The sequence below is a fragment of the Pteronotus mesoamericanus genome, unplaced genomic scaffold (assembly GCF_021234165.1).
Source record: "Pteronotus mesoamericanus isolate MK-2021 breed Mesoamerican mustached bat unplaced genomic scaffold, CSHL_Meso_final contig_24, whole genome shotgun sequence".
NCBI lineage: Eukaryota > Metazoa > Chordata > Mammalia > Chiroptera > Mormoopidae > Pteronotus > Pteronotus mesoamericanus.
The window spans coordinates 8,389,720-8,415,628 of NW_026555100.1; the positions used below are offsets into that span (position 1 = coordinate 8,389,720).

At 47.5% G+C, this 25,909-nt stretch overlaps 1 protein-coding gene across 1 annotated transcript in view; it reads left to right on the forward strand.

Moving 5' to 3' along the window:
- Positions 1-11,080: 11,080 nt before the first annotated feature.
- Positions 11,081-25,909, forward strand: part of LRRC20 (leucine rich repeat containing 20) — a 71,316-nt gene continuing 56,487 nt past the window's right edge. The window contains exons 1-2 of the mRNA XM_054572666.1: positions 11,081-11,176; positions 18,500-18,644. Coding sequence (XP_054428641.1) covers positions 18,563-18,644 — 82 coding nt within the window. The 5' untranslated portion in view covers positions 11,081-11,176; positions 18,500-18,562. The remainder of the gene's footprint in view (positions 11,177-18,499; positions 18,645-25,909) is intronic.

Below are 25,909 nucleotides of genomic sequence, written 5' to 3' on the forward strand. Positions count from 1 at the left end.
ATGTGTTTTTATTTTTAAATTTATATTTCCCCCCAAAATTAGGAAAGTGGCATTGTTTTACATTTTTGCAAACATTTTAATGTCTGCTTAGTAGAAGACAGCTGCAGTCTCACATCTGTTTCTGCCTTCTATCTGTTGTGATGTTTTGATTTAAGTATATGAAGAAAACCCAGGCTCATACAGGTATGCAGCTGAAAAAGAGGTACGTTCACAGGTTCCTAGACAGGGTCTCGGACCCCTTTGTCCCCCACCCAGCCACCAAGGGATCTCCAGACCACATTTTAGGAACTGCTGCCCTAGGCAGCATTGCTTCTGCCCACAATGTGCCCAAGGTGGAATTGAAAAGATAATCATGGGCACCGTCAACATAGCTATTTTCCTATTTTGTGAATGAGGAGATTGAAATGAGTCTCAGATATAAGTGTTTAGCCCAAGTAAAACAGCACCTACCTCACTAGTCTGGGAGCCAAACCAAACGTGATTGGAGGGTTGGAACTTTCAGTCCTACGCCTTTGACTCTGGGGAGGGCAAAGGGACTGGAGATTGAGATCAATTACCAGTGGCCCATGATTAGTCAATCATGCCTTTGTTATGAAGCCTCCATAAAAACCAAAAAGAACTGGGGGCTGGGGAAGGAGTTTGGAGAGCTTCCAGGTTGATGAACACTTCGGGATGGAGAGAGTGGCACACCCAGAGAGTGTGAAAGCTCTGCACCCTTACCTGGTATTTTGCCCTATGCATCTCTTCCATCTGGCAGTTCCTAAGTTATATCCTTTTATAATCGTAAACTGGTAATCTAGTAAGTAGAATGTTTTCTGCGTTCTTTGAGTCACTCTAGCAAATTAATTAAACCCAAGGAGCGAGCAGTTGGAATCTCAAATCTATAGCCATTCTGTCAAAAGCATAGGTGACAACTTGGGCTTGGAATTGGCATCTGAAGTTGGAGGGGCAGTCCTGCAGGACTGAGCCTGTAACCTGTGGGATCTGACACTCTCTCCAGGTAGTTAGTGTCAAAATTGAGCTGAATTGTAGGACACCCAGCTGGTGTTGGAGATTTGCTTGGTGGTGAGGGAAAAAACCACACATTGTAATTGGGAAAAGAATCTTATCTTTCAATGTTATTGAGATCTTGGGTGACTGGGAAGCTGATGATGCAGTTGGGACCTCACAGACACAGTACCCCTAGATCCATAACTGATGTGCTGCTAGGATTGAACATGTAAAATATATCATATTTGGGCAGCCCTTTCTTGGAACTTCTAACATTCATCAGTATAACTTGAGTTTTAAAAAATGAAAGTGGCCTGAGTGTCTCCAGCCCAAGGTGTGTTCTTTCTGTAGTCTGTTATTCTGCTATTTAGCCATCCTGGCTGCCCAAAACTCATTCCTTCTAACTCCCCTGTAGTCACCTCATGCTCTATTACCTCTGCTTCTGTCTTTCCCAGGGCCAGAGGAAGGCTGTTCCCCACCCTCTGTAATGAGGCCACCCACACAAGATCTGTATCATCATAAAGATAATAGCCCATTACCTTTGGATAACACTTTTCCAAAGCACTTTCAGACCATTACCTCATGTTAAGCTGAGCCACTAGCCCTGTGATGGAGGCAAGCAGTTTATTATTCTTATCTATAGTCTATAGATAAAGAAACAGACTCAGAGAGGTTATGACTTCTCTGAGGTCATACAGCCAGGACCCATACAGCTGCTCAAGCTTCTGGCTGGCCATCCTATATACTTTCTCTTGCACCTGCTGGACTCCTGCATTATAAAGAGGGCAAGATGCCCCATGGGCACACACTCTTTATTGTCACATCTACTGAACTCATTGGGGGATGAGCAGTATCCATTCCCTGAGCTCCTGAAACATAAGAGACAGAATATGTTCAAAAGGTGGTGATAATTATAGATAACATGTAAGCATTTAGGCTGAGTCAGGTGCTTTACTAGGCCTTCTAGAGATCGTATCTCTAATACTCCTAACCGCCACAAAAGGATAGGTATTATGTGTATTTACAGATGAGGAAGTAGCCTCAGAAAAGCTAGTTCGCCCAAGGTCACCTGCTGTGTCTCTAGAAATTCTCTGGCCTCTCACTGTGGTTAAAAACAGTCCACTGTGCACAGGATTTGACCTCAGACATGCCTTCATTCAAATACTTGCTCTCCTACCTGCCAGCTATATGACTATGAACTCTGAACATGTTCTCACTTCTGAAAAATAAAAGAAGGAACCTCTCATTCGCTGAGTGCTCTCCGGAGGACTAAATGTCAGGCCCAACCAAGGTCTGGCTGATGGGAATGGTGGTCAGGCACCAATCATATCCAAGAAGGTGCCAATGGCCATGAGGCTTGGAGAAGAGGGCCGAGCAGGAAAGCAGCAAGTGTGCCAGAGGGGACCATGCTTCAGTCTCAGTATTTCCTCCTTTGTTAGTCTTGTCTGGTGATGCCAACAAAAGTCTGTAGCTGTAGATTTCAGAAAACACACTATGGTTTCTTCAAAATTCCTTAGGCAAAATAATGTCCTCCATTGAAGCCAATTTATTATCTGCCTGTTTACTACAATTCAACGCCTTAGTCCCTCTCTCTCTCTCTCTCTCTCTCTCTCTCTTTCTCCATCCCATTATTTAGTAGAAGATTCTTCATAGGTACAACCCTCCCTGTATTACCCCTGGCCTGCAGGGTGAAAGTGGGCAGTATGCTTAAGGCCACACCATATCCAGTGGCATGTGCCTGGTTTTGATAGCTTGCGCTCTAACCAGAGGGAGCAGTTTTGAAATGGAAATGCACTGTCATCCAAACAATGAGTGGTGTACCATGCTCTGTGCCAAGCCACAGCCCAAAGGCAAGGCACATGGTATACAGAGTTTTGGAGCCAAGAGTGGAGCTCACCAAGTTGAGACAGGCGCTCTGCCCCCAGGAGCTTCTGCCTTCTCTTGGGTGGAGCTGAGGGTTTTCAAAGGGAATTCTTTATGATGACTGGGTGGGCCCTATCTGGTTCACAGAAGAAACTTTGACTTGATTGCTGGAGATCTTATTCTCCATGCAGGCTCTGGACAAGCTACTTGGCTTTCATCTCTCCATCAACTAATTCATTCAGAAATATTTACTCAGCTCCTGGTGTGACCCTCCTCTAGATTAAGGGGTGAACAAGGGCATAACTTGTGGAGCTTCTGCCTAACCATGGGATTCACCTACCTTCATGACAACTCCTTGCATCCAGTTCTTTGGCTGGATTTGGATGGGGTTATTCATCCAGCCACACTGAATTAGGCTCAGAAGCCCTGGGATAACAGTAGCTGGTGGTGTGTGTCATTGTATCACCACCCTCTCTCCCATGGCTTCCTCTTACTCTTGGAATCTGGTCTAGCCTCATCTCCTACCTTTCTTTCTCTCACTTAATGTGCTCCTGTTCCTCAAATAGACCATGTTCCCTCCTATCACCGGGCCTTTGCACACGCTTGTCCCTTTGCCTGGTTGGTCCCTGTGATGACCAGACATTAAGGTGACCCCTGTGATCTTCACTTTCTGATGTTCACGTCCTTGAGTTGGGGTGGAACCTGTGACTTCCTTTGAACCAATAGAATATGGCAGAGGTGGCAGAACGTCACTCCAGTGATTATGTTATGTAAGACTCCGTCTTGCTAACAGACTCACTCTAGCCTCTGCCTACCTCACATCCATTGCTGGCTTTGAAAAAGCAAGCTGCCATGAGTCCTGCAGTCCCAAGGAAATGAGTTCTGTCAACAACCTGAGTGAGCCTGGAAGTGGCCCCTTCCGCAGTTCCGCGGTCAGGCCTCCATGTGAAAATGCAGCCCTGCCCCACACCTTGACTACAGCCTTGCAGAGCCCCCAGCTAAGTTGTGCCTGGACTCTTGACCCACAGAGCTGTAGATAATAAATGTATTGGTTTAAGTCACCAAGCTTGTTATTTTTTTAAAAATGCTGTGTAAATTTGTTACTGTTTTCTGTATGCAACACAGAAAATTGCTGTATTTCCTAACATCCACCTAGTTGACTCTTACCCCCTATCATTCCCATCCCACTCAGATGAATTTTCTCAGGGCAGCCTTCCCTACCTTCTCTGCCAAGGCTCGACCTCTTTGTTAGAAGCCCTCATACCACTGTGTGCCTCATCTCCACTTGACCTATATCGTTATAATTGTGATCACTTAATATCTGCTTCTCCTCTAAATTGTAAGTGGCATGAAAAAAGCCTATTAAGCCCTCTGTTTCTCTCCAGGGACTAGCACAGTGCCCTGTATATGTGGGTGCTCAGTAAGTATCTGTTGAATAAATAAATGATTGGTAGTCCATCCAGGGTCAGGAGGAGTGCAGGAATAGATAGGGGCTGGATTGTTCTGTGGTTAGAGGCTGAAATGACTTGGGGGAGAGTGCATCTTATAGTCCTAAAACCCACTTTTATTGTGATTTATCTGGGCAGCTGAAACTAAAAGTGTATTTTGGGGCTGCCTTGATAGGAGTAATATGTGTTCATACGGTTGTCACGCAGGGCCACCCCAGGACTTGGTATGAGTGTGTTTCTCTTGGAAACTCCAGACTCCCTTATTCCAGAACTTCTTGTGATTTGATCACCAGGCACCTATCCTAACAATATCCTTCCTAGGGGTTTCCACTTTCCTAGTCAGAGGAGGGAAAATGCAGCGGGGGGGGGGGGGGGGGGGGGGCGGGGGGAAGGGTGTGGTTAGGTGGAGTGAGCTCCAGCTTGGCAGTTTCAGTAAGGACCCCAAAAATGCCAAATAGCTGTCCTAGTAAAAGACAAGTATGTACATGGGTGCTACATACTGAATTATATTCCCCACAAATTCATACATTGAAACCCGAACCCACAATGCAACTGTATGTGGAGATGGGGCCTTTACGTATATAATTAAGGTTAAAAGAGGTCATAAGAGTAGGACCGTAATCCAGTAGGGCTGGTACCTTTATAAGAAGAGGAAGAGATACCAGAGATCACTCTTCACCACATGAGGACACAGCGAGAAGGTGGCCTTCTGCAAGCCAGGAACAGAGACCTCACCAGAAACCAACTCACCTAGGACCTTTATCCTGAACTTCCCAATCTCCAGAACTGTCAGAAAATGAATTTCTGTGGTTGAAGCCCCCCAGTGTATGGTATTTTGTTACAGCCACCTGAGCAGATTAAGACCTCAGGTTATCCAGAAGGCCCCATTGTATGCTATAAAAACAAGGCTGAGGGTCTCCAGAGTTTAGGCGTGTGTTTTTCTGTATCCAACTGTGTCCCCTGATTTTTTGGCATTAGAATTTAAACATGCCCAAGTCACTAAAAGTGTAAACATCCCTCCCCAGGTCCTATCTAAGGCCCTTCCTAGTTCTGGCCATGTTCTTCTTCCATTCCAGCCACGCTTCCTGAAGGAGTTGTCTATACTCACTTGCTGGTTGTTCTCTTATTCCCATTCATTCACTCTTCAGTCACTTTAGTTGGGTCTTCATTGCACAGAAGCTGCTTTGATGTCCCATTCAGTGGACAATTTTTGGTCCTCATCTGACAGGACCTGGGGTCAGCCAGCACAGCGTGGACACATGGGTAGCCCCAAGGATAGGGATGAAATCAAGTAAATAGACTTCTCCAGTTCAGGAAGACAAGATTTTGCTGCAGAACTTGGTGTTTGTGAGATGTTCATTGTTCTGGGCTGCCTCTGTTCTCTTTTTCTTGACCCTTTCTCCTCCCTTGCATTTCTGGACACTGGTGTCTTCTGTGTTTCTTCATCCCTTCCTGCCCTCTTGCTTTGCTCACTCGGATGAAGCATGCTGCCATGCTGAAGGAAGCTCAATGGGAAGACCCACATGGCAAACACCTGAGGGAGGCCTCTTGCCGACAGCTTGTGAAGACTTGAGGTATTAGTCCATCAGTCCAGGAGAGCTGAATCCTGCTAGCGACCGTGTGAGTGAACTAGGAAGAGAATCCTTCCCAGCCAAGCCTTGAGAGATTGTGAGAAACTCAGAGCCAAGGGGCCCAGCTAAGCCACGCCTAGATTCCTGACCAATATAAACCATGGTACAGTAAATGTTTTCAGCCACAAAGTTTTGGATAATTTCTTATGCACCCATAGATAACTAATACAGTCACTAAATCGACTTCTCAACCTGCTAACGGGTTATGACTTATAAATCAAAAAACACTGATCTGGTTCTAGATGTAAGGACTTTGCTAGGCATCAAAGGGAGATTCAAGGATGAATAAAACCTGCTCATTGTCTTGAAAGAGCTTTTAGTGTCTTTTAAGCAGCTAAAAATTTAATGGGATGCATGTATTTCTAGGGCAGGATGTTCCGGCTGTTCAAAGACAGCAGAAGCACATGAGAGGTTCCCTCAGGCCGAAATACACCATTTGGTGAGCACTGAGATATCTTGATTGGGGGTCCTTAAGAGGAAAACATAGGCTTCACTGGAGGACTGAAAGGGATTTCCACATCCAGAAAGGCTTGGAACAGAGAGGATGAGCCCATGAAGAACTCTGCTCAGGGGAAGGATCAAAGTGACCACAAATTGTATCTTATTTCCATTGTGGTTAAAGCCAGAAATCAGTAGGCTAGGCTACTGGAGGCATGTGTAGGATGACAAGGGCTGTTGTAAGGATTAAGTGAGTAAATGTGCAAAATGCTTAGATCAGTATCTGATGCGTACTAAGTAGCTATGTTTTGTTATTGTCACCTGGCCCCAGCTCTAGACACGTTCACAAATAACTTTCAAAGCACCAAACCCAATAGCCCTTCTCAGTTCTTCCCTTCTTCCCCTCCAACAACAGACCTTGATGTTGATTCTAGTAATTGTTAGATGGGAAGGGGTCCCTATCAGGGCTCTAAGTCATCAGAGAGGGCTGCTCTTTCTGCTTATAGGATAGTGACCTTTCCACAAGTGCCCTGAGAATTTATCTTTCTCAGCAAGGGGTAAACCTACCAGGAACCAGGCAGATAACAATTCTGTTTTTTGTTTTGTTTTTTGTTTGTTTTTAGGAAAGGAGACATTTATTTTCTCTTGTAAGCAGCAGCTGTCTTGGGGGTCTGGAGTCACTGAAGGGAGTCCAGTGAAGGTGGACGGCTGGGGACGGAGGACCTGGGGTCAGCCAGCACAGCCTGGACTCAGGGGTAGCCCCAAGGATAGGGATGAAACCAAGTAAATAGACTTCTCCAGTTCAGGAAGACAAAATTTTGCTGCAGAACTTGGTGTTTGTGAGATGTTCATTGTTCTGGGCTGCCTGCCTTGGACTGAGTTGGCAGAACAACACCCTTCTACAAGTGTCCAGGTCTCAATGCCCAGAATCTGTGACTATGTGACTTTCCTGGCAAAGACGGTGAGGGGGGTTCTCCTGGGTTGTCCAGTTGTCATGACAAGGGTCCTTACAAGAGCAACACAGGTCATTTCCTCACAAAGACATCTGTACCCCCATCTTCATTGCAGCACACAGTCCACGGTAGCCAAGGCACAGAAACAACGTACATGTCTGTAGACAGATGAGTGGATAGAGAGAATGTGAGCTGTCTGTGTGCCTATGATGGGACAGACGGCTCAGCCATGAGGAAGGAGGACATCCTCTCATTTGCAGCTGCATGGATGGCCCTCAAGAGCATTGTGCTAAGTGAGAGGGGCCAGAGGAAGACTTGCACTGCTTGATCTGACTTGCATGTGGAAGCTGAACGCACAAGTCCACAGGAACAGAGAGCAGACTGGGGGTTGCCGGGGTGGGGGTGGGGTGGTCAGCCACGGGCACAAACTCCCAGTTACAGGCGGGTGAGTTCTGCGTGGTGACTGTAGTTAACAGTTCCGTGAGCTTACTGGAAGGTCACTAAGGGAATAGACCTTAAATGCTGCCACCACAAAAAATTGGTGGCAGCAGGAGGTGACGGAGGTGCTCACAGCCTCACTGGGGCATCAGTTTGCAGCACATCCATGTGTCAGATCATTGCATTGCACACTGTGGGCCTACACACAGCGTTACTTGCTTGTCCTGTCTCAGTAAAGCTGGGAAGGGAAAGGAGTTATCTGTCATTTAACAAGAGGTTTCCTATCTGGTGGGCAGTTTGCAAAAGCTTTCAGGCATCAGCAGGGGCTGGGTGCAACCTCTGGCAAACATCTAAGCCTCTTTCTTTTTACAGGTGAAGTGTATATGGATTCCAGCTAATGTGACCAGGCTTGGACCAGGGCCCTAAGGGACCCGGACCTCCAAAGATGCTCTGGATTTCTTCGGAGAGACCTGTTTGGGCCAGTTGAGGATCCTTAGTGTGGCTTCTGCTTGCACAACTCTATCTTTCCTAGCCCCTCCTTTGTTATTCTGAAATGAAAGGTGGCAATGGATGTTTTTAAGAGATAAAAGTTTGCCAATTGGTTCTGTTCAATGAAATCTGTAAACATCATCATTGAAAACCTCAGAACTGTTGATAAATACTTACTGAGCACTCACTAGGTATTGTGGGAATATTTACTGAGCACTGAAGTAGGTTGCAAAACCAGCTTCAATTCTCTGCCCATCCCTATACCCGTGTTCCTTGCAATGTGACTTTGCTGCTCCTGCCATCAGAACACGGAGTCTACTTCCCCACCCTTGGATCCCGGTTGAACTTGTGACTTGGTCTAGCCAACACAACTGTGGAAGTGATGCAGTGCCAGTTTTGAGCCTAGACCTTAAGAGACCTTTCCTGATCCCACGCTTGCTATTGGAACTCTGAAGCTCCATGTGAGCCAGCCTGGCCTAGTCTGCTGGTGGATGAGAGACACGTGACCCAGTTACTTTAATCGACTGCTGGCCACTCCCAGAAGCAGAGGCCTCTGGCTGCCTAGCCACTGATGCCAGATGTATGTGGGAGTCCAGCTGAGGCCAGAACAGCTGCCCAGATGAACCCAACCTAAAGTGCTGAGCCATAAAATCATGAACTCAATAGTTATTTTTTCAAGCCACTTCTAAGTTTTGGGGTCTCTTACTATGCAGGAGAAAAATTGCTGACTGATATCAGCACTTACACATGCCAAGCGCTGGTCTATTTGAAATCAGGCAAGCCTTGGGAGAAAAGATGTGCAGAGATGGCTTAAGAAGAGCATGATGCCCTAAGTGCTCTGGAGAAGCAAACACACTAGGAATAGAAGGAGTGGCACTTGAGCTGGAGAGGAGTCATCCTTGTGGAGCTGGAGGGGCTAGGATGAAATTCCTGAGAGAGGGGACTGAGTAAGGTAAGGCATGGATGTGGAATACCCCAAACTGGGGCCATGAGTCAGTGGTATTTACTGAGCTCTTACCGCATGCACAAAAGCACTGTACTGGCTATTTCAGGTCTGTGTGTGCCTAGCAGGGGAGTTAAGACATCCACTTGTGGAAATTGGCCAGAAATTTAAGGCTGATTTTAACTGAAACAGAAGTAGCAGGGTCTGCTTTGTCTAGAGTAATAAGGATCTTGGCTTGGGCATAACAAGACTCAATCCGTTTATTATTTATATATGGTACCTGGTATATATGTTGCAGAGATACAGTGATGATGAGGGTGGGGAGAGGCTTCCATAGTTTTCCTGGGAAGGAGTCAGAAAACATGGCTGCTCAGGCAGCCTCATGAGTGTTAACCACTGGAGGGCAGGGTCCGTGTCTACTTCATCTTAGTATATATACCCCAAGACACAGGGCCTTGCCTACACTAGGCATTCAGTTTTTTGTTTTAAACTGATGAGGGAGAGAGAGAAAAAGAAACATCAATTTGTTGTCCTACTTATTTACACATTCATTAGTTGATTCTTGTATGTTCCCTGACTGGGGATTGAACCTGCAACCTTGGCATATCGGGATGTCACTCTAACCAACTGAACTACCTTGCCAGGTAGGCATTCAGTTTTGAAAGACTTTCTTTGGAGATGTTGCAAATTGCCTTACCTTTTATTCCTATTCACCCAATTGTATTAGTTTTCTAGGACTGTTGTGGTAAATTGGCACAAGCTGACTGGCTTAAAACAAGAGAAATGTACCCCCTCACTGTTCTGGAGTCTAGCAGTCTGAAATCAAGGTGTTGGCAGAGCTGGCTTCTTTTTTGGATGCTTTGAGGCAGAATCTGTTCCTTGCTTCTTAGCATGTCAATCCTTGGGATTCCTTGCTTTGTAGAAGTATCACTACAGTCTCTGCCTCCATTGTCACATGACACATCTCTGTCCATGTGTCTCACCAGTCACACTCTACATACTTCAGTATGAGCTTATCTTTTACCTGCACTGACCCTATTTCCAAATAAGGTCATGTTCTTAGGTACTTGGGGTTAAGACTTCAATCTGTCTTTTTGGGGGAGACACAATTCAACCTGTAACATCCATCAAGACCTAGGGGAACATGTGTTCCTTAATCTCACTGCCCCAGTCCTCAGAGGCAGCATTAAATGTTCTTTTCTTCAGGACTCCCACATGTTTAATACATGTTTCTGTTCATTAGAGCATTTGACTCGCTGGTCATCCTCACAGGTTGAGTTAGAGGCCTCATTTCTTTCATCTTCCCCATGAAAACTGCGAAAGGTTATATGGTGATTCCTCCATAAACGAAGACCTGTGAAGTAGCTACCCTTCCCTGAGCTATCGTGTTGGGCAACTTCCAACATTTCATGTATTAATCGTCACAAGGACCCTGTGAAGTAGGTATTTATATATTTAATTCCTCTTTTATAGATGAGAACATAGGGATTTAGAGAGGTTGAAGTTACTTAGGGTAGCCAGAATTGTTGTCTCTAAAAACCTGAATGGGCGTCTGAAGCCATCACGTGAAAAGTTTCCTATTCCCCATCTTCACTTTTCTCAAAGTACCCTGATCCGGCTAATTCAACTCAGCCTCAGTCCTACGTCCTCGTCTGCACCCAGCTCTCCCAAGCGTCTTCCCTCCAGAAGCCGCACACAAAGCGGATCCACCGATGAGGGCGCGCGGCCGCCCTTCCGCGCGCGCCGCTCCCAGGGCGCGGCGTGAGGACACCCGCGCGCTGCTGAGTTGCGCGCGGCTCGGGCCCTGCCTGCTCCCGCCCCTGAGCCTGTCCTGGCGCAACGATTGGCCGGGCGGCCGAGCGCTCAGGCCCAGGCCCATACGCCCCTCCCTGCCGGCTCCAACACGCTGCTGTTGCATGGGGCGCCGCCGGCGGCCGAGGGAGCGTGACTGCGCTGCGCAGGGCGCTAGGAGGCATTGTCGCCGTAAGTGTAGCAGAAAGCCGCCCGGATCGGGGCCCCACGCTTCGTGCCTCGCAAAGTAAACGTAGTCTGAGGCTAAGCGCTGGAGGGGCTGGGGGAGAGAGGGAGATAAGTGTCCCCGTTTCTGCAGTGTACCCTCCCCTCCCCCAGGTCACCTGGTGCAAAGAGCAGCGGTGCACCAGGTGCGGCTTCTGCAGAGTCCAGGGGCCCAGCGCCACGCCGGCTCAAGCTCGCAGACTGCGGCTGGACTGGGGCTGGCTCGGGGGAGTGGGCACAGCGGTGCCAGGGAGTAGGGAGCTCGGGGAAGCAGTCCTGGGCGGGCCTCCATTCCCCGCGGGAGGCGCCCCTGCGGGGACAAGCTGTTGTGTACTTGATTCCTGAAGTGACACTTTCGGGGTTTGCTTCTGCTCTGGGGAACTGCAGACGCGTGCCGCAGAGTGTGCCTCTCGGCCTCCGGAAGGCGCGGGAGTCCCTGGCCCTCTGTGATCATAGCATTCTTTCCTCTGCCTGCTTTATTCTCTCCAGTCTCCGCCTGCCGGGAGAACGGGGGCCGGCGACGAGGAGCCATTGGCTGCGGGCTTCGGGGGGTGGGGTAGACGGGTGAGGCGGGCCCCTTGCGCCACGCGAGGGGACCCTGGCCTGGCCACCTTGCTCAGTCCTGGGAGGTACAGCCCGAGGATGCTTACATGCCTATACGGAAGCACGCGCGGACGCTGCGAACCCCATGGCTCAAAAACAAGGCGCCAGCCGGTCCTGCTCACTCCCCAGCGGGCTCCTTTCCCTTGGGTGGAAAACTGGGTCAACTCTGTTCTGGCCTCCAGTGGGCCTTCTGGGCTACTTGGGTCCGATCCAGCCCGCCAGCTCTCACCTCCCCATAGGCTGTCCCATTGGCCTGGTCCAGGAGACCCGCTGGAGCCAACGTTGGGGGAGCTTGCACACATGGCTCAGGAGGTTCGGGTTGCTCTTCCAAGCGGCTGCCAGGCTCTAAAGTTCCCAAATGACTACACCAGTAACTAAATATAGGAGCAGCTGGTGTGGACGGGGTGTCGCAGCAGCTCCTTTGCACAGATCTTGGGGCTCAAGATAAGGTAGAGTTCTCACTGGTGAGGGCGGGAGCTGAGGCAGGGGGCTACTTTCAGGGTTTGAGCAAAAAGTTCCCCTTTCCCAGCCTCCTATCCAGGTGAAATGAGGTTATAGGTACAGGAGGGCAGTGTTGCCAGCTCATAAGCAGGGCACTTTTTTTTTTTCCTGGCATCCAGTTTATTCTAATTTACTGTACCTGTTTAATCACCTATTGGTAATACCTTGTGTGGGAAGTGCTTAAGAGCTTGCAAAGACCTTTCTCAAAAGTTATACGTCATTACTGTTTAAAACAACCCAGCAAGGAAGACGATATATTCATTTTACAACAGTTACTGCTCACAGCACTGATAGCCTTCCAAAACTTTGGTTGGTTTAATCTGCTCTCCTCAAAAACCTCTCCAGAGAGCTCCCTGCAGAGAAACAGAGGACAGATTTATAGAAAGGCCTTCAACCCCCTTCCCCAGTAATCTGGGGACAGACTGGCTGCCTGGCTTCCTCAGTCCTTCATCACTTTGGATACCTCTCCTCAGTCCCCCTCTCTGTCCCCTCCTCCCAGCCACACCGTGTGCCTTCGTGGCACAGGTTGCACTACTCCTTGGGCCTGGTGTCATTGCCCTAGTAGCGTCTGACTTATTCTGCCTCCTGTCACTGAGTCTCTCTTACCCAATGGGAAGCTTATTCTGGCCCATACCCTGTCTCTGTACTTTTACTCCCCAAAGCAGTGTAGCTGTAGTCCTTGTAGGAGGTGCCCTATAGATGTCTGCTGGATTTAAAGATTTCCTGCACACTCAGAGGAAAGGGGAGTGGGATGTGTGGAGAGGGTTGTGTTGCTTGGACAGCAGCAGTGTGAGTACCACTTTGGACCTGGTGCATAGGGATCTCCAGGATTTGGAGTGCTTTTCTTGAAATTTTCTAAGGCTTCTCTCTAGTGCCTGGGAGCAGCCGAGGGCTGCATATCCATCAGATTTGGGTCCACAAGGCCATGTGGGCTGATGGTTCCTGTTTCTCCCCTTTGGGATACTCTTTCTGTTACCACCACCCCTGCTTGTGGGGTTGACCAGATGCGTCAAGGTTTTTTTTTTTTTTCTCCTTTCCCAAATCTCCTTTCTCTCTGGGTTCCTGATACATGCTAAATAAGTTCTTGCTTGCTTTTTTTTTTTTTTCCCCCAAAGAGGCCCTCTGTTGGGTTGGGGCTGAAAGGAGCAGTCAGTGAGGCTGGACAACCTTGTTGGAGCCCTTTTGGGTACACACTCTAGACTCCTATCATCCCAAGTTTGTCCTTTCCTCACTTTTGGAGCCCTCTTATCCCATCTTGGGTCTCACACCACATGTGGCCCTGCCACGCTCCCATCTCACAGACCTTCATCATTTGACCTGGGAGAGAGATTGTCAGCTGAACTCTATGAAGGAACTCTCCCTTGGAGGGAGGGGGAGTTTTAGGTGAAGGCAGGGTGGTTTCCTAGCCAGTTAGTGAGGTTGGGCAGCAGGAACCCCTTGGAGGGGTAGGGCATATCTGAGCTGTACCCCTGAGCATCCTATGGAATATAAGGGGCCCCTCCTAATGACTTGTTCTAACTCACAAACTTTACAGGTTGCTCCTGTTCCTGCTTCAAATATCTATTCTCTGACTCATACAGTAGGATGTCTGAGCTTGCTAGCAGGGGTGTGTGTGTGTGTGTGTGTAAATTGATTATGCTAATACAGTTGTCCCATTTCTTTCTCCCCTTTATTACCCTCTGCCCAGCACCCCCCCCCTCTAGTATTTCCCCCCACCCTTAGTTCATGTCCATGGGTCATACATATAAGTTCTTTGGCTTCTTCATTTCCTATACTATTCTTAACCTTCCCCTGTTTATTTTGTATCTACCATTTATGCTTATTCCCTGTACCTTTTCCCCAATTCTCCCTCCTCCCCCTCCTCTCTGATCTCCATTTCTGTGATTCTGTTCCTGTTCTAGTTGTTTGCTTAGGTTTTGTTTTGGGGTTTTTTTTTTTAGGTTATGTTTTTGATAGTTGTGAGTTAGTTGTCATTTTACTGTTCATAGTTTTTGATCTTCTTCCTTTTCTTAGATAAGTCTCTTTAACATTTCATATAATAAGAGCTTGGTCATAATGAACTCCTTTAACTTTACCTTATCTGGGAAGCACTTTATCTGCCCTTCCATTCTAAATGATAGCTTTGCTGGATAGAGTCATCTTGGATGTAGGTCCTTGCCTTTCATGACTTTGAATACTTCTTTCCAGCCCCTTCTTGCCTTTTCTCTTTTGAGAAATCAGCTGATAGTCTTATGGGAACTCCTTTGTAGGTAACGTCTCCTTTTCTCTTGCTGCCTTAAAGATTGTCTCCTTATCTTTAACCTTGCATAATGTAATTATGATGTACCTTGGTGTGTGCTTCCTTGGGTCCAATTTCTTTGGGACTCTCTGAGCTTCTTGGACTTACTAGAAGTCTCTTTCCTTCGCCAAATTGGGCATGTTTTCCATCATTATTTTTTCAAATAAGTTTTCAATTTATTGCTCTTCCTCTTCTCCTGGCACCCCTGTGATTCAGATGGTGGAATATTTAGAGTTTTCCCAGAGCTTCCTAAACTTCTTATTTTTTGAATTCTTGTTTCTTCATTCTGTTCTGGTTGAATGTTTATCTCTTCCTTCTGCTCTAAACCATTGATTTGAGCCCCAATTTCCTTCCCTTTATTGTTGGTTCCCTGTATATTTTTCTTTACTTCACTTTGCATAGCCTTCACTTTTTCCTCCATTTTGCGACCATACTCCACCATTTCTGTGAACATCCTGATTACCAGTGTTTTGAACTCTGCATCTGGTAGGTTGGCTATCTGTTCATCACTTAGTTCTATTTTTTGGAGGTTTGATCTGTTCTTTCATTTGGACTATATTTCTTTGTCTTGGTACACCTGTTACGTTGGAAGGGGAGGAGCCTTAGGTACTCGCCAGGGCGGGGCAACCCAGGTCACTGCCTTTGTGGTGCTATATATGGGGGAGGGGTCTGAGAGGAAACAATTCCACAAGTCTAGGCTCTCCAATGGCTTTCAGTCACTTCCCCTGCTATCCACAAGCAAATTGGGCCCTTCCACTGAGGTGGGTGGGTTTATGTACATTCTAGGACCCTATGGGTCTCTCAGCGAACACTCCTGTGAGGCTCAGAGTTTCTCCCACTGCTGCATCCCCCACAGATTTTTACAGCTAGAGGTTTTGAGGCTTTCTTTTCCCCCGCTGGAACCCTGGATTGCAGGTCTGTCTTGCTCCCCAGTTGTTCCTCCTGGTTTATCCGCATGCAAATGTGGGACCTCCTGGTCTGCCCACTTCCAACTCGCCCACTTGGTCCTCCAGCTGCTGCCTTGCCATGTGTCCTCTCTGCCCTGGCTACCCAACTCTAACCCTCCTACCAGTCTGGATGAATGTTTCGTCTTTAACTCCTTGGTTGTTGGACTTCCATACAGTTCGATTTTCTGGCAGTTCTGTTTATTTTTTTGTTTTTAAATTTGTTGTTGTCGTTCTCTTGGTTGTGTGAGGAGGCAAAGTGTATCTTTCTAGCATCCATCTTGGTGGGAAGTCCAGGAGTGTGGTTTTCAATCTGATTATTTTTCATTAATGGGTTCTTTGGTTTAAGGCACAACTGCTTCCACCTCGTGGCAGCTAGAAGAATTGCAGGCATAGCGTCTGAAAGGAATCAATTTAGACAATCCCACTAAGTTTAGTACAGACCCTGGGCAGGTTGGAGATTTACCTTCTCTTTCTCCTCTGCTGAGAGGCCAGGGTTGCCTCTGTGATGTTTCTTATAAAGCTGTTCCTCATCAAAATCACAAGTCAGAGCTATTTCCTGTATTTCTTTCTTCTTCATTTTATGCCCTGTACCTCGTAGATGTTCAATACATGTTTGTGACTGTTGATGATAAATATTGGAGATGGGGATAGGAGGGAGCATGGTATGGTAGGAAAACCTGGTTTAGGAGTTAGAAGACCCAGGTCTTTTGTTTTCATCTATCTGATTTACCTCTCCTCTTGGGTCCTCAGGTTTGTTTTCTTCCTTCCTTCCTTCCTTCCTTCCTTCCTTTCTTTCTTTCTTTCTTTCTTTCTTTCTTTCTTTCTTTCTTTCCTTCTTTCTTTCTTTTCTTTCATAAAAAAGTGAGACTAAGTCATGAAAATTCCAATAACATTGCTATGATTCAGGCTTAGGGGGATGCCTTAAAGGTAGCATAGTGAAGGTGTTGGTTCTAGTTTTCAGTAGACCTTACTATTTCCTACTGTCCCATGGCTCACCTCCTGCAAGTTGTATACCCGGTACTGTTCAGGCATTTGAATTTATGCCCTTTCTCAATTACACAGTGCCTTAGATTTGTTGTAAGAGTCAGTTGACTTGTGTTTAGATTTGAAACTCAAATGATGGTTGTTAATCATCATCATCACCATTGGGAAACACTAACTGGGTATCTATTTTCAGTGTGTGGTGTAAAGTGTAGGTGGAAAGCACAGTATAGATCTGCTTTCCTTCAGACCAACTCAGGACTCAAATGTGTATAATTTAAAAAAGCTTATTAACAACTCAGTTGGCTTGTGCTAGGACATCCAGTGCTTCAGAAACTCAGAAGGAGAGAACACAGAGGGCTGGGGCAATCAGGGAAGACTTCCTGGAGGTGGAGAGAGAAAAAAATTCTACTCATTCCTTAAAGATGAGTTCCACTGTGGTGTTTGTTCAAAGTCACATGGGTATGAAACTGGGATTAGATGCTGGCATCGTGTCTGCACATGTATTGCTTTATCCTCTCAATTAACATTTATTGAGTATCTATGTGTCCTGGGTTCTAGGCTAGAAAGATATATATATTTTGCTTAATCTTTGTATGAACCCAGTGAAGTTATTACTAGATGTCTTCAGATGAAGAAATGGGCTCAGGGTGGTTAAGACACATTGCCAAGGCTTCTCAACTAATAAAGAGCAGATTTAGACATCAGGCCTGTGTTAAAAAACCAGTCTTTTCCCACTGCACCATGTGTTTCACACCTCTAATGTCAGCCTCCTTGACATATGTATGTGCATCAATATGAGATGCGCATACATATTGAACTCACTGCTAACTCTCCCCTAAGCAGATGGGTAGGCTTGGCCATTCCCCAGCTCAGCCTTGGCTGCCCTGCCTGTGCAGCTGAGCACATGCGCAGCTCTGAGCTCTACCCTTACCTTGTTTTTCTCTGCCCCTTACATTCTTCTGCCTTTGACTCTCAGACTGAGTTCATTAGAGTTGCCTGGGCTGTGTGCAAAGCTGAGATTGGATGGGGGTGAAATGTGGCATTGACCTTGGCCTCAAGTTCATTTTCTCTGTGGGGTGCTGCCACTGGTGATGTGGGTGATGTGGGTAAAGAAGTGAGCATTGAATGTGGAGCCAGGCTGAGCTGATTATTGTCACTTATTTCAACCTTGGTCAGGTCATTTAGTCCTACTGTATGCCTCAGTTTCCTTCTCTGTAATAAACGGAGTTGGCAACGTTTCTAGTGTTCCTTGTCTTTAACACCTTATAATTTTTTATTGTGTTCCTCACCCTTCTTTAAGTCTCCTCTCTCTAGTAGTCCAATTTCCTTTCTCTCATTTCCCTACCCCATCCCCCTTTTCCCTTGGGGTCTTGCACATAAATTCAGCATCAGGTTCATAATCAGGCCTGCAGGCTAAAGACGTAACTTCCCTCTATACTAATACTTGGGGAGGGAATTCTTAGAGACCAGCCAACCTGCCAGACTGTGAGCTCTGACCAGGCACAAAGGAGGAGCCTAGCGGAAGTGGGTGGGGCAAACCAGGAGCTGGAAGAGTTGTCCTGGAGGGTCTTGGACAGTGCAACATTTCATAGACTATGGGGTAGAGGGACAAGTGTCCCTTCCTTGCAGTTGGCTGTGCCCCGCCTCCTCCTCCTACTGCCCTGCCTGTGAAGTGAATCACAGGCCAGTACACACCTGAGTGCTTACATCTGCCCAGCCACGGGTTCAGGCCCTGATCCCGTGTCTGGTTAGGTCATATGTGTCGATCCTCCTAGGAAACTAGTAGGACTGGGCTGCCTCCATCCTCTGATGACCAGATCAGCTGGCTGTGCCCTGGGCTCTGGGCCCCTCAGGAGGAGGTGAGTGGCCTGGGCTCCCCCTGCAGGCTTCCAGCAGCTTGGGTCCCTGGGAAGAGTGGATTCAGAAGCGAGTCCTTGGCTGGAGGGCAGGCGATTCATGCTCCTGTGTCTTCCCCAGGTACAGGCCCCCTTGTGAGCAGCAGACCGGCCTTGGGGCTGGCAGCAGGACACCCACGTCTGCATGCTGAGGAAGATGGGTGAGGCGGTGGCCAGAGTTGCGAGGAAGGTCAATGAGACGGTGGAGAGCGGCTCTGACACCCTGGGTGAGTGAGGGACGTGGCTTTCCATGAGCGGGTGCCCTGGAAGTAGTTTGTGAAATCAGTTTGGAAATGAAATAGAAAGAGAAGATGAAAGAGACAATATTAGTGTACCCCTTGTCATGAGGAGCAGTGTTTCATGGAACTTTTATTGCAATTGTATTTAGTTTGCAAATATACTGGGGACCAATGTAAGACTGGCAATGGGTCGTAGTCAAAGAGATTTGACAAACACTGAGTAAGGGGTTCCACCTGCCTGGAGTCTGCCTGCCTGCCCTTGGACTGCCGGTGATTCTGAGCGTGTATGTGCCCTTGGACAACGTGGCAAAAGCTGGCACTGCTGAGTTGTCCCATGTCTCAGGCTCTGTGCTGGTATAGGGATATCGCCTTACTGAATTCTCACAGCCTCCCTGTGACAGATGATCCCTGCCAGGCATGACTAGCTATGGTCTTCAGATGAGGAGGAGATGAAGAGTCCAAGGCAAAGGGGGCTATTTCCAGGCCCCTTTTCACTCCACTGTTTTACTTGAATTGTACCCTATGTATTTTTTGCTTTAAACTGATAATAGCATAAATAAATATCTGCTGAATTGACTATCTTGCCATATGAAAGGATTAGCAGGGGATACAAGGCAATTGTGTGTGTGTGTGTGTGTGTGTGTGTATCTCATTCACTGGAATGTAAACAGCATCTTAGAGCCATAGGGTAGGGGTGTTGTGGGAACCCAGAGGAGGGGAGCACCATCCTGCCTGTGGGTGATTGTGCAGGTGGACAGATTGGGATTTGCCTTGGGCCTTTGGTACACAGAGAGGAAATTCACAGGCAGGTAGGGATGTATGTGCCTGTGTGTGTCTGTGTCTGTCTGTCTCACGAAGGAGCATATCAATGGAGGCTAATGCCTGAGCAAAAACCCATTGTCTGGAAAGGTAGAGCATTTCTTCAAGTAGCTGTTGACCAGGGTGTATCTGGAATGTAGGCTTCTGGGTCAGGGGGTGGTGGCTCAGGAAGTGGAGGGACGCTCAGCCGCTTGGCCACTGCTTCCAGGAAGCCTTCAGTCACACCCTGTCCACCTCTTGCTCCCTTCCTCTTCTGTAGCACCCATTCAGTGTCCCTAGAGGGCAATGATCCTGTGGTCTTTTGTCCCCTACTCCCTAACCCCCAAGAGCTGGCATAGTGTCAGGTATTAATGAGCACGTGGAGGTGTTTGCTGAATTGAGCTAAGGTAAGAGAAGCATCTCCTCTATGAGCAAACAACTTGAAGACTGTCATTGATTTTGGAGGGAAGACTCTGTGGGGAGCCTTCAGCTGGAGCCCGGTGCTGGTCACTAATATGTTTGTACTCACCCTTGTGCTCAATGTGGTGAAGAGCCAGGCTTTGGGTCACACAGGCCTGGATTTGAATCCCCACTCCACCACCTCCCAGCCTGCTTTCTTAGCCTCCCTGAGCCTCGGTTTCTTCATCTATAAAATGGGAGTTTAATTGTGTCTCCCTCATCAAGGTGATTAGGAGTAATTGTAGTATCTGTAAGGTGCTTGGCATGTGGGTAGGTCGATAAATGGCAGCTATGATTTTTCATTTGTTCTCTTCCCCGAGGGCTGGAGGGGGAGGCCTAAGCCCCCCCCCCCCCACCCTGCCCCATCATGAGCACACCTCCTCCATGTGTCAGCCAGCCAGGTCTTGTCCAGGTGTCTGTGTTGCCTTTGAATGGGGAGCTCAGTGCAAATCGACAAATCTCTGCAGTGACTAACCAGCTCCTACTTTAAAGTGTCATTGGGCAGAGGGACACATATGCAGCTCAGTCTTATCCAGAGGTGAGAAGGGGGACAGGCGAGGGGCAGCAGAGGAGGGACAGCGGAATTCCGACCTCCTGGGGAGGCGCTGTTTGAGAGAGGATTTCCTTAGGCAGCAGTAAGGAGGCAGGTGTCCCAGGCAGGGGCAGGGCAGCACCGCAGCTGGGGAGAGGCCACTGGAGAGCTGCCTCTGTGGCAGGGGGAGCTGGTAAGGGATGGCACCCTTCACGTGGAGGGCCTGGAAGGCCATGTTGAGTGTAGGAGTCTAGATTTCAATGTCTGTGGACCAGAGATTGCAAATTCAGTTGCCTTTGCAGCCCAAGTGAGGGTTTCTGTGAACTGAAGACTGGATACTCTTCCTGGGGTGAAGTGTGCAGTATGTCCAGGGTGGGGAGGGCTGTGACCAGCTCTTCTGCACTGTCTGGGGCCTTGGCCACTGAGGAACCCAAGCCGGGCCTCTGACCACCCAGCCAGACCACCTCAGTACCCGGGATTGGAATTCTGCCTTTCTGACACCAGAGAAAGGGCTGTATTCCCACCATGCTGTCCTGGAGTTGGGGGCAGATGGTTGGGTATTATCAGGGTCATGAGCACAGTGAAGCTGTAATCAACTTGGGAGAGGCCAAAGCTCAAGACTTTCATGTGTTGTGGAGGTGATGGGGTCTTTAAAATTAGGGCTGGGTGATAGGGGCCTTTTTACCTCTTCAGTGCCCAGAGAAGAAACAAAATATCAGACTGGCCACTAGTTTGGGTACCTGACCCTTGGCAAATGGAACTCATCAGGCTCATACAATCTGAGAGGCCTGGGGTTTAAACAGCCTGCACGTATTGAGTACTTGCTGTGTGCAAGGTGCATTGAAGCCCTGGACCTGAGACTAGACTGCCTCTGTGACAGTCAGAGAGCAGTGAGTGACACATGGCTCCATGCCCAGCCATGTCAGACAGCCCACAGGTGGTCGCGATTCAGAGGTGGGAGATGTTGCTGGGTGTTGAAGTGGTACAGGATAAAGTTCTCACATAAGATAGCAAACAATCTGAAGCAGCCTAAACAACCAGTGCCACAAAATTTCTTACATAAATTTTGTTAGAGCTATAGAATGCAATGTATGTTGCCATTAAGAGTGGTACATAAAATTTCATCCCATGCTTGAATTAAAACTGGAAAATCTCATGTATAATGTGAATTGGAAAAAAAAACCCACCCCAAACTCTATCTATAGTAAGATGCCAGTTATCTTAAATGTGTTTATGTACATAGAAAAAAGTGGAAGGAAATAAAACAAGCTGCAAATGTATGTTAGAAAATACAGCTCTGTACTTTGTGAATGTTCTGTGATGAACATATTACCCTTTAAGTAGAGAAGAATGAGTTTTAAGGAAGGGACCCCCTGCCACTACAGAATGTGGAAGGGAAACACCCTTCCTTCCCAACAGAGTGACCAGAGACCAGAGTGTCAGGAGTAGCTCCTTCTCTGAGCCCCTGGTCCTAGGAGTGGAATGGGCTCCCCTCGCGGCCTCCCTGTGCGCAGGCCCCGGGGGCACGGGCCCTGTGAGGTGGCTGTGGAGCAGCCACAGGTGTCTTGCTGCAGAGTGCAGAGATCCTGCGGAGACTGGGCGGGGGAGAGCTCTGTTACAGGCTGGCTCTCACCTTACGCAGGCCGGTCACCCTGGTGCGCGGCACTCCTGCTCCCCCAGGCACTCGTGGGTGCGCCTCCCCAGCCAGGCTTGCTCCACCTGTAACCTGAGCTTTGGATCCCAGCCCTTGTCGCCCACTTCCGGCCTCCTCATCCCCTGAGAAGTGGGCTCCTTTCCACCTGGCCCCTGGTATGCCCCTGAGCTTGAGTTGAAGCTGCTTTCCTCTAGCCCCTCACCCCTCCTCAGCCTCATCCTGGAGGCTCTTCCAACCAGCTGGCAGAGTTGTGTACTGTGCACCTTCCCTGAACCTGGCTCTCCTCTCTGTCCACACCTTGTCTCCCCACGTTAGCTCTTTATCTTTGTAAAGGTCTCAGGCCCATCGGGGCATCCCTAGGCACTCGTACCCCAGAGTGGTCTGATTGACCTTACCCTTGCCTCCCTGGCTTCCCATAACAGCATGTCTGGCCAGTGGACCATCCGGCCAGGCCGCTCTGCGCCCCACTCTTCTTCAGGGGAGGGGCTCCCAGGTCTGCCGTGTGCTTTGGGGATGACTTTAAAAAACCATCATTACTGCAGAGGAGCGGGGTTTGGAAAGGCCTGGGAGAGTGCAGGCAGGGCAGGCAGAGCCGGCTGGGATAGAGGCCGATGCAGAGATGGGAGGAAGGAGACTGTTGTGGGCTGGGAAGGAAAGGAGCTAGCATTTATCTGGGGCCCACTGATAAATGTTATGGGCTCAGTCATTTCATATCTCATTCTGTATTTTCTATAGCATTTTGTACTTTCTGACTCTGAGGGTTCATGTCTGTGTTCATTTGTAGAGACTTCTGAGCCATTAACTCTGGGCATGTTGCTCTCCCCATCCCTGGAGTCTCTATTGCCTAGAATTGCTCTTGGGCTTTCCCTCTGGTTGCCTCCTCACTCTTGGGTACTTCCTTTCTCTTTCTCTCTGTGCTCTGTGCTGAATTTTCTCTGATCATTGTAAGCCCTTTACCATTTTGGACTTAATCTTCCCGACAACCCTGTGACTCAGGTAATGCTAATATCCTCATTTCACAGATGGAGAAACTAAAGCATGGAACATTTTCTCTCCACTGTTGCTAGGTGTTCTGTAGCATGAAAGTACTCAGCGTGTCTCCTAGGACGAGTTGCTTTTGGAGTTGCCCTGTTATGCAATGCTGGAGCCAAGGCTGAGGGTGCAAGTGGTTTGCTGATGAGACAGCTGTTTAGAGGTGGAGCCAGGGCTCATCACGGGTGTGTGGCGCCCAGCCCTGCCTTTCCCCAGGCACCCTGCTGCCCCCATTAAAGGGTGAGGGAAGGAGACCTGAGCAACTTGGAGCTCCCTCCTCCCACCCTTACACTTGCCTCTCCGCTCATGCCTTCTTAGAACTGCAGTTGGCCTACCCTGTTCCTAGAAAAGGAGGAAGATAATCAGACTTATAGCTATCTGGTCATTTAAGATGTCTTATGTGGTAACGAGAAGGTGGGGAGAGCCCCCCTTAGGGCACATGCTCTGTCAGCTCCTCTTCTACAGGGCTTCCTAAAAGGCTGGGTCCTGCGTCAGGGTCGTGGGATTCGGGTTAAAAATGCACGTTCATGACCTCTACTCCAGAGCTTTGAAAATAGAATCTCTGAGGGTGGGGCATGGCGATCTGCATTTTAACGAGCCCCCCAGATAACCCATGCCTAATTTATTTATTTATTTTGGCTTTCACGTTTGTTTTTATTTTTAGAACAGTATTAGATTTGTAGAAGAATTGTGCAGCGTGGAGAGTTCCCATTTACCCCCACATGCATTTCCCTTGTTATTAACATTTTACATTAGTTTGGCATGTCTTTTGTAATTAATGAACCAATAATGATACGTTATTGTTAACTAAAGTCCATATTTTGTTCAGGTTTCCTTAGTATTGAACTCATGGCCTTCTTTGATTTAAGGATTATCACAGTACATGTAGTTGTCATGTCTGCATAGACCCTGTTAACTGTGACCGTGTCTCAGACTTCTCTTGTTTTTGATCGTCTGTCTTGACAATTTTGAGGTACACTGATCAGGTATTTTGTAGAATGTCCCTCAATTGGTATATGTTATTGTCAAGGCATAATTTACATGAATGAAATTTACATGTTTTAGTGTACAATTCTATGAGCTTTGATAAAGACATACAACTATGTGATCACCACCACCATAAGATCCAGAACCTTTTCCATCACCCCTGAAATTCCCTGTGCCTCCCCAAGTCCCCAGTACCCGGGAGCCACTGATTTCTTTTCCATCCCTATGGCTTTACCTTTTCTAGAATATCATGTAAATGGCATCATACAGTGTATAACCTCTTGAGTCTGACTTCTTTCATTTTAGCCTAATGTCTTTGAGATTCACCCATATTTTATGTGAATCAGTAGTTTTTTCCTGTTACTAATGAGTATTACATTGTATGGATGTACCATGATTTGTTTATCCATTCATTTGTTGGATTGTTTCCAGTTTTTTAAGGTTATAAATAAAGTCTATAGATATCCACATACAGGTTTCTGCATAAATGAAAGTTTTCATTTCTCCTGGGTAGTACCCAGGAGTGGGATTCCTGGGTTGTATATATTAAATGTATGTTTAACTAAATAAGAAACTGCTATCATCTTCCAAAGTGGTTGAGAGTTCTCATTCCTCTATATCCTTGTCAACACTCCATATGGTTTTTACTTTTATACATTCTAATAGTGTGCCATTGTATCTCATTATGGTTTTATTTTATAGTTCTGTGATGATTAATGATACGAAGCATCTTTTCATGTGCTTATTTGCCGTCCACGTATTTTTCTTTGATGAAATATCTGTTCACATTTTTTTACACATTAAATAGAATGGGTTGTTTCTTTTCTTATTAAGTTTTTGGTGGTTCTTTATTCTGGATGCATGTCCTTGGTCAGATATGTATTTTGCTAGTATTTCTTCCAGCAGGTGGCTTGTTTTTTTACTCTTAATAGTGACTTTTGAGGAACAGACATTTTAAATTTTGGTGGAGTCCAGTTTATCATTTTCCCTTTATGGATGGTGCTTTTGGTGTAGTATCTAAGAAATCTTTGCCTAAACTGAGGTCAGAGATTTCCTTCTATCAGAATCACCTGGGTGTTCATTAAACATGCAGGTTCGTGGACCCTACTCTAGAGCTTTAACAGCAGAACTTCAGATGGTGAGCCTGGTGATCTGCATGCTAATGCGCACCCTGCATGATTCTTCCCTGCCTTGAATTTTGAGGCTCACTGGCTTACTACTACTTACAATTTGGAACTTCCTTCTCTTGGTGCTTCTGGGTAGCTGGGCAGGGAGGGGCATTGCCTGGAGTGGTATCTGGAGGTGTGTGTGTAAGGGAGAAAGAATGAATATGAACATGGATATTATCCGTCCCCAGGAGACTGAGCAGCAGGCTCGGAGCTGTAACAAACTGAAGCAGGAGACCAAGACTAGTGAGAGAAGCAACTCATTTGCCTCTTTTCCTTCTTCCCCTCCCTCTCAGGCTCAGTGGCACTTTGGCCAAGTGCTTGTCTCCTCTTGTACATGCCAGCAGATGGCGCTCTGTCACCAGCCAACCAGGGGACAGGAAGCTGAAGCTGGGACTTGACCCGGCTAGGCTGTAGCTGGGTGAATGCCCAGGTCCTGACAAGCGCTTCCAGTCCCCGCCCAACTCACATCCTGTATATACATTCCTGGCTGGCCCGCACTGGGATATGATTTTGCAGCCCCTTTCTTGATCAAGGGTACTCAGGAAGTACCTAGTATATACTCACCAAAACGGAATGATACCTTTTTTTGGGTCAGACACTGTTTTTCAACACACACATTGAG